At 51.4% G+C, this 13971-nt stretch overlaps 1 protein-coding gene across 3 annotated transcripts in view; it reads left to right on the forward strand.

The window, feature by feature from the left end:
• ITGA11 (integrin subunit alpha 11) overlaps window positions 1-13971 on the forward strand; it is a 132916-nt gene that overhangs the window by 58694 nt on the left and 60251 nt on the right. For all 3 annotated transcript variants that reach the window (XM_063638814.1, XM_063638813.1, XM_063638812.1), the window contains exons 3-4: window positions 6667-6767; window positions 11137-11228. In XM_063638814.1, the coding sequence (XP_063494884.1) occupies window positions 6667-6767; window positions 11137-11228 (193 nt within the window). The remainder of the gene's footprint in view (window positions 1-6666; window positions 6768-11136; window positions 11229-13971) is intronic.

Consider the following 13971-nt stretch of genomic DNA (forward strand, 5'->3'; position numbering starts at 1 on the left):
GGGTCAGTCATTTTGTTCTGTTCTGCCCTTCGGCTGATTGGATGAGGCCCACCCACGTTAGGAAGCGTGATTTGCTTTCCTTAGCCTACAGATCTGTGTTCATCTCATGCAAAAAACACCCTCACAGAAACACCCAGAATGATGTTTGGCCATATATCTAGGCACCTTGTGGCCCAGTCAAGTTGACACATAAAATTAATCATCATGCATATGTCCCTGTTTAAAATGCACACAAAGGTTTCCAGCATCTGATAGGACTTTATGGAGGGAGAGTAAGGGATGTGCAAACAGAGGGGCTATCCTTTCCCCAGCCCCCACGAGGCCAGGCCTACCAGATGTGTGAGCCAAGGTGAGCCACAAGCCCCTGCAGTCAGCCCAGGAAGACCTGCAGGTGCCAACTTCTCCCCTTGGGCAGGTCCTTGGCCAGATTCTCCATCTGCACCCAACCCCCAGCCAGGGCAGCCCCGGGGCCCCCATCGGGCAGGCATTCGGACTTGCTGCTCTCAGCGCTTCCCCAGCCCCATCTTGAACCCATTAGCCACTAAACTCACAGGGGCTGGAGGAGATTCCATTTTCTATGGAGAGAGAGGGAGAGAAAGGCCTCACTAAAGGAATAATCTCTCCTTTGTTCCCTCGAGCTCTCAGCTCCTCCAGTGAAACCCCTCCCTGATGCCCCTATCTGATTTCAGAAAAGGAAAATGAAGCCAGGAGAAAAAAGAGACAAAGGGCCCATGTGGGTTTAAGGAAGTGGGGGCTGTGTTGAGAGAAAGGAACAGGTGAGGAAGGGAATGGGGTGAGAGAGGAGAGAGGTGAGAGGCTCCTGTAGGGACAGGCCCTGCTGGCCCTAGAGAGGGCAGGCCTCACTCCTCTCTGGGCACCGAGCCTTCTAGTTCTTCACAATGGAAAAAAGAGCACAGGACGTGGAGTCCTGGCTGTGAAACTGATCAGTGTCTCTCTGCAGGCTCATCATACCGACATTCTGAGCCTCAGACACAGACTGCTCCGCCAGCCCCAAAGCTGTCCTTGAGATCAAAATCAAGTGCAGTTAAATTGCATTGAAAGTGATTCATTCAAATGAAAAGGATAACCAATGATAATTGGATTTCCCGGGATGTGAGGTTGAGGCCTTGCAGAGGGAGGCCGTGAGGCCCATCAGGGAGGGGATTGAACCCACTTTCTTCCCTTCCTGGGCAGTCTATGACAGCCTCTGGTCTCAGGATCTCCTCCAGAGGCAGGCCCATCCTTGGAGTTTCCTTCTTCCTTCCCCTAGCATCCAGTGAGCTCAATTCATGCCCTTGGCTCATTTCATCTGCTGGGGAGCTAAGCTGCTCCTGCCTGCCTCAACAGACACAGCCTGTAAAAGTCTGACTGGGCCTAGAGCCCCAGCCCTTGCCTCTAGGCTTTCTGCCCTCCATGGCTTGGGGGAAGCACTACCCTGGGAGTCAGGACACCGTGTACTAGTCCAGCTCTGCCACTGCCTGTCTGAGGCCTCAGACACAGCACTTCTCACCCTGGCCTTGGATCCCACATTTGAGGCTGGCCCAAGGAACCTGCATGTTTCCTCCCAGCTCTGATGGTCTCGAGGCCTGTTCCCAGGTAACCAGAAACATCTGGAATGCAGGGTTCCCTGTCTAAGCAGCTGTTGTATGTGGGATGCACACAGGACAAAAGGGTTTCTGTTGCCACAAGGCTAGGCCAGGGGAAAGTTTTATGCATTCAGTTAAACAATTAGAGAAATAATATACATGGTGCTGGCGATTCCACCTACCACTCACTCAGTAAGACCAGGCCCCAGGTGGAGCATGAGCTGGGGGATATGAATCTGCTCCCCCCTCATTGGTCTTGGTTGCCATGTTTCTCTTGTAGCATAATAACATAGGGAATTTCTAAGAGTAATTTTAACTATGTGTACTTTTTTTGCCTTGTACACTGTAAACATTAGGATGTTTTCAGTTATAAGTACCTAAAAACTCACAGACTTACTATGCAGTAAAATGTAGTCATTGAGCCTATGTCTGAAAAGCCCAGTGGTAGTTAGGCTGGGACTCACAGCATCAGCAGGACCTCAGCTCCTTCTCTTCATGCTTCTCTCAGCTATCCCCCTGTCAATGCATCAGCTCATACCCCTCATCATCACAAGGTGGCTGCCAACAGTTCCAGGCCTTGCATTCACTCACTACGGCATCCAGAGAAAAGAGACCACCCTGCTACCTGCATCCCAAGCACAAATCTTGAGATTCACTTTGATTGGCGAGATTTAAGTCTTTGTCCCACCCTGACTCAATCACTGCAGCTGGGGGATAAACTGTCCTAACCTGAGCTATGTGCTCCATCCCTGCCACTGGAAACAGAGTCAGATTCCCTGGATCCTCAAACAGAGAAGAGTACTGTTGGGAAGGAGGAAATGGAAACCAGGGAAGCAGTCAACATTGACTTTAGCACGGAAGCTGGGTCACTCCATTGAACTTCTATGCGTGGAAAGTACTCGATTTCTCAACAACCCTCTTTCCAAGGATTGAATTCAGGGGCTTCTCTTAGGCTTGAGACAATGCCAAAAGCCCCCACAGTTGCTCCTGCTGCAGACTGTCATACAGAAGGTTAGGTCGGTCACTGGGCACCTCTTTGCCGAGTGCCTTCAGGACCACCCTACTCTGGTGCAGTAGGGCAGTCCAGGACATCTCAGACCTCAAGGAATCATGACACTACAACATTGGCCACACCAGGCAGCAGGGATTACATGCCAGTTTATGTGAGAAAGGCCAAGGTAATCACCGAGGGCTTTCTGGAGCAGGTGGGAATTTATGCTGGATTTTAAAGGGATGGTCTCCAGGGTGGGGTACACACACCACTGGGACTATGCTGGACTATATACTGGAGTACAGAAATAAAATAAATGTGAGTTCTATTTAGGTTTATATTTTATCTGAAAAAATAGAATTACTAACATTTAAATATACAGTTTATTAAAATTGGACAGTTATGCTGGTATGATTTACATATATACTTACACATAATTAGGGGTACGTGCCATCTTTTTTCTTACAGGAGATTGAATTTTAAAAGTTTAGAGACCAAAACTGCCTGGAAGAATGGAGCTGAGGATAAGCAGAATTCAGGATGAGTCCCCAAAGGGCCTTGTTGGAGAGGGTGTGAGGTAGAGTCAGGTGGGAGGGCACTGGAGCCAGGGGCCCTTTGTCTTAGTCTGGGTCCTGCAGGGAGCCAAGGAGCCCAGCAGAGGGCTTCCAGAGTGCTGTGTCCAGCCTTCCAGAGTGCAATCTCCACAGGGACCATCCTCTCTTGGCAAGGCCCTTCTTAGAGCTTGGTCAACAGGGAAAGGGTCCTACAGGGCTGTGGCTGGAATGCCTGTTGCCCATTTTCCCATCCACCGGAGCCCTGCTCCCTGCGCCTCTGCAGGAAGAATGCTGGGAGCCCGCAGCCAGTGACTCACAACACACAGCCCATGGAAAGGGACGGATGCTCGCCACGACCTTTGGGGTTTGCTGTGCCGTCTGGTGCCCACGCCAGGAGGTATAGGGTATCAAGCCCCCGAGAGGCGCAGCAGGCCCTGAGGCTGCAGAAGGCTATATAAGGCTGAGGCTGCAGAGGGTGGCAGGGGCTGCCAGACCCCAGGCAATTTGGCTGGTCTCAGTGGTGACGTGAACATTTTCCCTGCGCTTCGGCAGTTATCCCCTCAAACTGAGACTGAATCATGTCCTCAAAACCTCAAGCCCAACAGACACACGTAATGCCCAGACTCAAGAATGGAGAGAAGGGCTGACCCAGGCCCTCTCTTCATGGCAAAGAAACATTTGAGGCAATGCAGAGGAAGCTGTCCCGGGAGAGCTCCAGTCCCAGCCCTGCTGCAAACCAACTGTGGGGCTGGGTCAGCTCCCCTCCTGGGGCCTCAGCTTCTGCATCTGTATTATGGCGACAGTAAGCCCTGCCCTCCTACCTCATGAAGTACTATGGACTCCCAGAGAAATGAGGTCTGGCAGAGTGGAGATGGGACCCAGGGAGTGGCCCTTGTTCTTTGAAAAGGACAAAACCGATCTCATTGCAAATTTGAGGTCACAGTGACTTAGTGAATTTACTGTCAGATTGTCCCATCTCAGCCACTGCCAGGACACATGACGTCTGGGAAGCCACCAGTCTTTGCACATAGCTTACCTAGATATGGCCCCTTCTGTTTCTCGGTGCCTTTTTTTTGTTGTTGAGATGGAGTCTCGCTCGTCACAGTACAGTGGCATGATCTTGGCTTACTGCAACCTCCTCCTCGCGGGTTCAAATGATTCTCCTGCCTCAGCCTCCCAAGTAACTGGGATTACAGTTGCCCACCGCCACACCTGGCTAATTTTTTTGTATTTTTTAAGTACAGATGGGGGTTTCACCATGCTGGCCAGGCTGGTCTTGAACTCCTGACTTCAGGTGATCCACCCGCCTCAGCTTCCCAAAGTACTGGGATTACAGGCATGAGCCACTGCACCCAGCTGGCCATGGCTTTTCTAATCTAGAACATGCTGCGCCTGATTCTCCCAGAGGCACCCTGAGAGGTGCTCCTCCATCTGGCAACGGTGCCCAGGAGGAACGTGCCCCTCAGGAAGACTTGGTCACATGTCAGGTTAACCTTGAAAACTGGAGCAGCCCCAGAGAAGTAAGCTTAGAGCCCAGGGTTCTCTTATTGACCTTTTTCTTTCTTTCTCTCACTTTCTCTCTCTCTCAAGAATGGAGCAGCCTTGACCACACAATCACTTGCAGAATTAAGTAGCCAAAAATCACCTCGTCTAGACAAACAGATTTTATGGGTCCAATTAATTCCTGCCAGTCAAAAATAGGCAGGCTTAATAAGGGGATATATATAGAATCTGCCATCATCTGGCTCCCCAGGGGAGAAACCTCAGCTCTTATTTTATAGACGCTTAATTTCAAACAGAGTTCTGTTAACTCCCACTTCAGACCTGGCTTTCCTTCCTGACAGCGCCAAGGTGGACCGGGACAGGGAGAGCAATGGACCACAAGAAGCCACTTAAGTCCCATGCAGCCCGGGTCTCCGAGTCTCCCCGGCCACCTCCTCCCAACCATCTAAGTCAGCTGGCGTGTGGTGGCTTCTTCTTTGGGCCATGTCACCAGGCAGTGGGAAGCTGCTGGAAGAGCAAGGTCTAAAGAGCTCCAGAAAGTCCCACCTGTCCCTGTGCCCCAGATCCCACCATCATCTGTTCTCTATCCCTCGGGATCGAAAGCCTTTCAGGGCTCTTGTGGGCTGTGGTGTCCCCTCCCACACACAGTACTGCTGTCCCTGGGAAGGATTACCGTTCTTAGCCACTGTTAGTATATGACCTGAGCAGAAAGCCTGACCAGCACCCAAGGCCTAGAGGGCCCCAGGTGTGCCAGAGTCACGTGCCACAGACCCAGTGGGCAGGTCAGAATCAGAATCCTGGGACACTCTGGGCCCCCGTGATGGGGCTGCTCTCTGGTGGGTGGGAGATGAGGCACAGGGGGCCGTGGGGAGCACTAAGGACAAGACCTGGGGACCCTCCAGTCTGAGGTAGAACTCTCCCCAGCATCAAGGGGGATGAGTCCACAGCCGCACCTCCAGGGTCGCAGGCTTTTCCTCCAGGGCACGGCTACCGGCGCTTGGCGGGGCCAGGAAGGAGCGGCTGCTCACTTATCCCTAGATACATGTAAGTAAGTAAGCCAGGTGTGTTAGTTCCTTAGGGCCGCCATAACAGATGATCACAACCTGCGTGGCTTAAAACAACAGAAATGCATTCCCTCAGAGTCCTGAAGGACACAAGCCCGAATTGAAGCAGCACCAGGTCCGCACTCTCTCCGCAGGCTCTGGGAGAGAATCCTTCCTTGGTTCTTCCAGCTTCTGGTGGCCCCGGGTGCTCCTTGGCTTGGGGGAGCATCTCCTAACTCTGCCTCTGTCTTCTCATGTCTCTCTTCTCCCCGTGTCTCTCTTCTCCCCATGTCTCTCCTCTGTGTTTCCTCTTCAGGACACTTGCCATTGAATTTAGGGCCCACCCAGATAATCCAGGATGATCTCAACTCAAGAATCTTAACTTAGTTACATCTGCAAAGACACTTTTTCCAAAGAAGGTTGCAAAGGCATTGGCTCAAGGCAGGAGCCTCAGCTGCATGGCAGCTTCCGCCCACTGGCTGCCTTGTCCACCCTGACCCACTCTGGGGCACCAGCTTAAAGGCTTCCCTATAAGATGAAGAATGAGGCCCCTTTCAGGTAATGACAGATGGTCAAGACTCTGTGGCTCCAGAAACATCATTCCTTTGTCAGAATAACTCCCATTACCGCTCTTTCATCAATTGACAAACTCATATTCATCCCTTAAGACCCAGCTCAAACATTGCCCCCTCCTCTACCAGGGATTTGCCTCCATCCCATTTGTTGCAGAGCCCACGTGGTCTTCATCTCTGAACCCAGGCAAGGGCCTAGAATGGGCCACAGGTCCCATGACTTTATGCTGAAAGCCCAGCATCCCTACCCCAAGGAGACAGTGGTCCCAGCCTGAGGGTCTGCATGTGGTCACACCTCCAGGGTTCCCTCCCACCCTCCCCACCCAACTTCACCTCCACACTGCCCACCAGGCTCCATCCTCTGCCAGGAAAGAGTACCTCCCCCAATGTCTTTGCTCATCTTCTCTTCCTTCCCAGGCTGGTCGTGGGCGCCCCACTGGAAACCAATGGCCACCAGAAGACGGGAGACGTGTACAAGTGTCCAGTGATCCACGGGAACTGCACCAAACTCAACCTGGGTAACGTGGGCTGGTGGTCTCTTCACAATGAGGCCGGCGGTTGTCTAACACAAGGCAGGCTCTGATGCACGCCCATGTCCACGGTCACACTGACTCCTTCCTGCTACCCCACGAGGTGACCCAGCTGATATCACTGCCCCCACTTTACACATGAGGAAGCTGAAGCCAGGGAGAGGAGACAACTTTCCCACAGCCACACAGCTTGCCAGGGGCTCACCAGGAATCCACCCAGGCCCTAGCTGTCCCAGGCCATTCCTCTTTCTGACTCAGCCACTGCCCCTCAACTAAAAGTTTTCTCTCCCAGGAGGAAAAAAAAAAAGGACTTCCTGCCTTTTTCCTGATTTTGAAATAATAACAACAATAGCTAACATTCAGATATCTTAGATAACGTTCACCATGTGTGAGGCACATTTGGACTCATTTAATCCTCACAACACCCATATGGGATTTACCATTTAACAGATGGGAAATGACAGCATACAGAGGTGAGGGGACCTGCCTGGGGTCACTCAGCTCACAAGGAGCAGGGCTTGGAGTCCAGTCCATGCAGGCTATGGCCTCCCTTTAACCACCATGCAGCACTGCCCTCCGGAAGTGCAAGCCTTTCCTCACTGAAGAGCTTTCAGGCATATTCTCGAACAGGGAGATGCTGTGAATAGCCCCCAGCCTCCGAAGCCCTCCTAAAATCTACTCGTGTGTGTTTGCTTGCATGTGTGTGTCTGCTTATGTGTGTGCAAACGTGTATCCACTAAGCACACACACCAGTCCACTAAAGTGCTCCCACTTGTCCTAAAGGTCAGACAGTGGCTGGGCCATTGCTTGCTCTGCTCTCAGAAGGGAGAAAAAGTTCCATTTTGGCTGATAAGCTGCAATTCTAGGCTTTGCCCTGGAGGACTGGCCTCCCCTAGGGCCAGGACCCTGGGCCTCCCCCCTTCGAGGAGCAGGGCCTCCACCCCAGAGCAGTGGGGTGGGCCTCCCTGGGAGGTGGGGGATGGGAAGGGCAGCGGGGTCTCACTGGGCAGGAATGGCAGAGGTTCAAGAGATAAGCTGATGGATGAAAAGGTCAGCATCCAAAAGAAAGCCCAAAGAACTCCCCAGGGCAGCCAGCTATCTGTCACATGGTCCCAGAGGCTCCTGCTGTCCACATCTGCATCAGCGCCATGGGTGGGAAGTTCAACACCCAGCATAGCTGGGGCCCAAACTTCAGTGAGGAAATCATCTAAGGGAACAGGGTGCCTGGTTGGTGGCGTATGGTTCCAGGTCATCAGCACCCTGAGAACACAGGCTTCTGAAACTGGCCAAGCGGGAGTCCCCTTCCAGCTGTACAATTTCTTGGCTGTGTGTCCATGGGGAGTTCACATCCTCTCTCTGAGCCTCAGTTTACTCATGTGTAAAGCAAGGAGGCTGGACTCGACAACCCTTAGGATCCATTCCAGGTCTAATCTGTTCCCGAACCTTTAATGGGCACCTAGCGTGTACCAAACACTGTGCTAGTTATTGGGGATATGGTGGGGAACAAGAGGCCAAGGAAGGGGACAGTAATCAGGTAGGCAAATTAGGAAGCAGGATAATTTTAGGCAGGGATCAATGCTGTGCAATAAACCAGGTACTGTAATAAGAGTGGCTAGGGGGTGATGGAAATGGAGAGGGATTTCTACCTTAGCAGGTGATCAGGGAAGGCCTCTCTGAGCAGATAGTTTTTGAGAAGGTTACGGGTGGGGGCACAGCACTCCAGACAAAGGAGGAGCAAGTGCAAAGTCCCTGAGGTAGGAACAAGTCTGCCCTGTTTGAGAAGATAAAGAAAGGCCATGTGGTTGGGACAGAGGCAATGAGGTTGGGGGTTGGTGGAAGAGTGGGCAGTCTGCTCAGGGCCTCAGCCACCAAGAGAAGCTCCTGGTCCAGGCAGGGACGTGGATTTGTGAACCAATCATTTCTTTCTCTGTTGCAATGTGGACCCCATTTCTCTCCAGAGGGAGGAGGAGACATAAAGCCATCAGACCCTGGAAAACATTTCTGAGCTGGGGCACAAGCCTAGGAGGCAGTGGGTAGCAAAGTGAGTTGGGACAGAGGAACATTACTCTCCATTTGAGGTGTGGTTCTCTCTTCCACTGAGAAGAAAATGCACGGCAGAAAGAACATCTGTCAGTTTTGCCCCACGGTGGAAAATGCAAGGCTGGGAAACCTGAGTCCTGGGTTTTCCTACGGCCGTTCCAGGCACTGGGCAGCATGGTGCCAGGAATGTTCTTTCCTCTTTTTCCAGGGAAGGCTAAGTGGGTGTCAGTCATTCACACCTCGGTGGGAAAGACTCTACCACTGGCACTGTCCTTCCAACACCTGGATAAAGTCAGGGTTTTCAATGAGGGGCGGGGGCTGGGGGTGGTGATGTGATTCTCAAAGCCAGGCCCTGTGTGGGGAGAGATTTGGGCCCAGGACCCTCACCCAGACCTGCTGAGGAAGGCGTGAGTCTCTCTCGCTCACAGGGGGGTAGGGCAAAGACTTGAACCTGAGTCTGTCTAACTCCAACACAGGGATCTTTCCTCCCCTGCCCCTCTGTCTCAGCCAGCTGCACAGTTTCACTACAAACATCAGTCCCAGGGGAGAGAGAGGAAAGAGAGGGGCAGGGTGGTGAGGGCTGGCTTCCTTAAATAAACAGAGGGCAGAATTCTAGCCAGAAGCAGGCGAGGGTTACCCAGCCCAGAGGAGCATGGAGCTGCCCCTCTAGTTCCCACTGCCACCATGATGCCATCGGATGGGAAAAAACACAGGACTCGGGATGAAACGTCACATGGTCTGGGCTAAAGATCTTGCTCTTTAATTTCCCAGCAGGTAACTTTGTGGCAGTCACTAACCCTCTCTATACCTCAATGTTCTCATCTGTAAAATGGAAATGATGACCCCTGGGTCTCCCAGGACTGTGAGGGGTCCTGAAAGGGCAGGTGTGCGCGGTGCTTTGTAGATGATAAGGCATCTCAGAAACACCGGGGCTTTACTGTCATTTTCTCTCTGGCCTGTTTGGACAGACAAAAGAGAAATCGAGCCCAGTCATTCTTAGCACAGCCAAGAAGGGCAGATTTCAAAAGGAGCCTTGCTTCAAACTGAGGAAAACCAAAAAGGAAAAACAACAAACACAGCTGCCCCCACTCTCCAGTCCACAAAACAGTCTGTGTCTGACAAGCTGGGCTCTGCCAGTGGCCCACCCCCAGACTCCTGCACCAGCTGGCCTTCCTGACCTGTGTGCCCTGGGAGCCAGGCCGACTCTTCACACTTCCAGTCACCGACACAGTGCAATGCAACCCATTCTTGTTGAGGCCTCCTTAGAAATTATTCCTCCCATTGCTTGAACCTGGGAGTTGGAGATTGCAGTGAGCCGCGATGGTGCCACTCCACTCTAGCCTGGGTGACACAGTGAGACCCTGCCTCAAAAAAAAGAAAAGAAAAGGGAGGTGAGGGAAGGGAAAATTAAAAAAAGAAAAGAAAAGAGAAAAGAAAAGAAATTACTCCTTCCCCAGTCAGGGAAGCCACCCAGAGCTGTCCACACTGCATGTTAGGGCTGGCATACTCTAGCTCCCCAGCCTCTCCCACTCCCTCTTCCTGTACACGTGCACACACACACACACACCCCAACACACTTCTGGGGAATTCAGACTCACTTCCTTTCCTTATGTGGCCTCCAGGATGATCTGGTAAAACCTTAAGCGATACAATTTTTAATGATTCTAATCTGCCTCAGAGCCGACCCTCTCCCTACTCCCAGCAGGCTGATAACCCAGCTCCTAAGCACCTCTCTTGGCAGCCACCTTCAGAATGGCATTCCTGGGCAAGGCCCGGTAGCTCTGGAAGGCTCTCGTTGAGTTGGCTGTCTGTTACCCATGAGAGGAAACTCTCAGCTGTCACATGTTGGTTGTTCAGATGAGCAGAGAAGCAGGCACGGAAAGAGTTGGGCACAGGACTGGTTAAGTGTGGATGGGGGTCGACTTGGAGGAAAGCGTGGCGGGGATACTGCACAGAGGAAGCCAGCCCAGGTGGGATGCCATGGCATGTTTGGGGGCACACGGGGAAGTGGGGCTCCAGTCGGATGGCTGGAGGAGGAAAAGCTGCGGGCTAGGAGATAGAAGGCTCGGTGAGTGCTCACTGTGTGACCTTGGGCAGGTTGTTTGGCCTCTCTGAGACTCGGTTTTCTCAACTCACAGGCAGTTGTGAGGAAGTCCTGAGAGTACGTCTGGGGAAGGCCTTTGTAAACCCTGAGAGCCAGAGGTCCCCAGGGTCAGGGAGAATCGGGGAGGCACCTCGGGTGACCAGACTAGCAGCAGGCTCTGGGCAGAGGGCGGGCAGGAGGGGGCTGCAAGCTGAGCTTCTCCCCCCACCCCAGGAAGGGTCACCCTGTCCAACGTGTCCGAGAGGAAAGACAACATGCGCCTCGGCCTTAGTCTCGCCACCAACCCCAAGGACAACAGCTTCCTGGTAAGAGCCACCTGCCACTGCTTGGGGTCAGGAGAGGCGGGGGTGGGGGTGGGGACTGGTGGAGTGTCTCCTTACACACACTCTCCCCCACTCCAACCACCAAGCTGCCTGGCCCTGTGCGCTCCAGGAAGCAGCTCCCCCACCAGCTCCCTGCTTATGCCATTCTGGGTGGCGGGGCCCTGGGTGTTTTGGCAGGGACAGTCCAGGCAGAAGAAACAATTGAGCCCTTTTGTGTGCATACCCCGAAGGAGGGAGGAACAGACAGAAAAGGGACAAGAATAAATATAGATAGCCAACAAGTCTGTTGGGGGACTGTCCCTTCCCTTGGGAGCTAGTTTTCTGGGCTGGAGGTCAAATCTCTGCTCTAGGCTTGAAAAAAGAAGCAGGCTGCACCACACACCCAAAGAAGACTTGGAAGGGATGCCATAAATGAGTAAACACAGACTACTACAGCCGAGAGAAGGGCTACAGAGCGACAAACCATCTCAACTATCCAGGATTAGATGAAGAAGGCTGGAGGAGGTTTCTGTTTTGTTTTTAAAGAAGAGACAGGCCTTTGCAAGGAAGAAAGAAAAGGGGACGTCTGGGTTGAGGTGGTAGAAACATTCATTCATTTAAACAACGATGTTTCTGAGCACTTACCATAGTATGTGCTAAGCCCAGTGCTGGGCACCGGGATTCAGCAATGAATAGAGACCTTGCCCTGCTGGAGCTTACACTCTGGTGGAATGAGAGGCGACGAGCAAATGAGTAATGTCTAATAGGACTTTGGGGGACAGACAACAGCAGGCTCTGCTTACAGGTCTCTGTTCTGTGCCCAGGCAAGCACATATGGACTCTGCACATGGTAGTGAGTGTGGGCAGCATGATGGATTGGCACTGCCTGCTCCTTGCCACCACCTTGGAGTGAGCTGCCTTGAGTATGGATGATGCTTGGGGTTCAAACAGGATCCTTCTGAGACTGATGGTTCCTAGAAACAGTTGCAAGAGAGGATTTCAGAGAAAATTTACCCCAGAAAGCCCAGTACAAATTACTGCCCATTTTTAGATGGGGGTGCTATGTCAGTCTTTGTTCTTGTCTATTTCTGCTGACAAATGAGACATCTGGGGCATGAATCACAAGACAGATAAGACAAAAAGATAAGAAGATGACTGGGATGCAAGGGGACTTGAGTACATAGCGGCCCTACCAGGGAAAGTCATGAGGTACCTTGATGTATATTCAACCCACAGCCCTTCATTAGCCATAACCAGAGGCAAAGCCGGACCCCTGGCCCTATCCACACACATATCCATCAGGAGCTTTGTCTCTACTCCCTTTTCCCTCTCAGGCTCCTTATCACATTTCTTCTTCACAAGGTGGTATGAAGGTCTGAGAGGAATGGTGTGATATATTCTCTGGGGCCTCCGTGAGTAGGTTAATCCTTGGTTTATAAACAGTCACTTGCTCATTGATTCACTCACATTCCTCCATTCATCTATCCAACCACCCATGCATTCATCTACCCATCTGTCCATACACCGATCCACCCTCGATCTCCCATGCAATCATTCATCTTTCCATTTACTCCTTCCTGCATCCATTCTTCAACCTCCATCATCTGTCTATCATTCATCCACCCATCAAGTCATCATCCATCCATCAACCATCCATCATCCATCTGTCATTCATCCACTTATTCATTCATCATCCATTCGTCCATCATCCATCCCCTTATCCATTCATCCATCTATCCATCCATACACTCATCCATCAACCATCTATCATCCATCCATTATCATTCATCCACCCATTCATACATCATCTATCCATCCATCATCCATCCACTTATCCATCCATCATCTATCCAGCCATCATTCATTCACCCATTCATTCATCATCCATTCATCCATCATCTATCCACTATCCATCATCCATCCATTATCTATTCATCTATCTGTCCATCCATTCACATCTATCCATCATCCTTCCATCCATTTATCCATCCATCCATCATCCATCTATCCATCATTCATCCATCCACCATCCACTTATCCATCCATCATCTGTCTATCCATCCACCTATCCATCCATCCATCTATCCATTCTTTATTCCCCCCCACCCCCCGCCGCTTCCAAACATTATGTACAGCAGCTTCAACAAAGTACACAGATAAAACATAACCTTTAAGGTCTGGGCTTAAAAAGAAAGTAATTAAAGAAAGGGATTGGAAGTAGAGTAATTACTCCCCTAAACCAAAGGAAATTACAGCACAAAATTTAGCTCTGGGTTTCCTGATAGCAGGATAACAATGGAAGCATGGAGCTGAGCTTTCATTTTTAATGACAATGACTCTGAGAAGAACTCATCACTCAGTCCTTCAATGGCGACTGACATCAGTGTTTTTGGTAGAACATTTCACAGAAAGAATACAGACATTCTTGTCTTCCCCTGCCCCAGTATGAGCCATGGCATGTTTTTGGGACCCAGTCCTAGAAGTTTGCCCAGTAAGGCCCTTCAGGTGACCTCTCAGACAGAGGAGTTATTCTAGTGACCCTTGAAGGGTTCACACCCATGGATGAAAAGGCTTCCCCAGATCCCGTGTGATGGGTGGGTGAGTAGGGCGGGCAGGTAGGCTGCAGAAGTATCATATTCCTAAATGACGAGATGGAGAACAGGGCCTTAAAAAACAATGAAAGAGACTCCAAGATTAGTTTTTCTCCATTAGACCTGAAAGCAAAGGAACTAGTACACATTGCAGC

The sequence above is a fragment of the Symphalangus syndactylus genome, chromosome 5, assembly GCF_028878055.3.
Source record: "Symphalangus syndactylus isolate Jambi chromosome 5, NHGRI_mSymSyn1-v2.1_pri, whole genome shotgun sequence".
Taxonomy (NCBI): Eukaryota; Metazoa; Chordata; class Mammalia; order Primates; family Hylobatidae; genus Symphalangus; species Symphalangus syndactylus.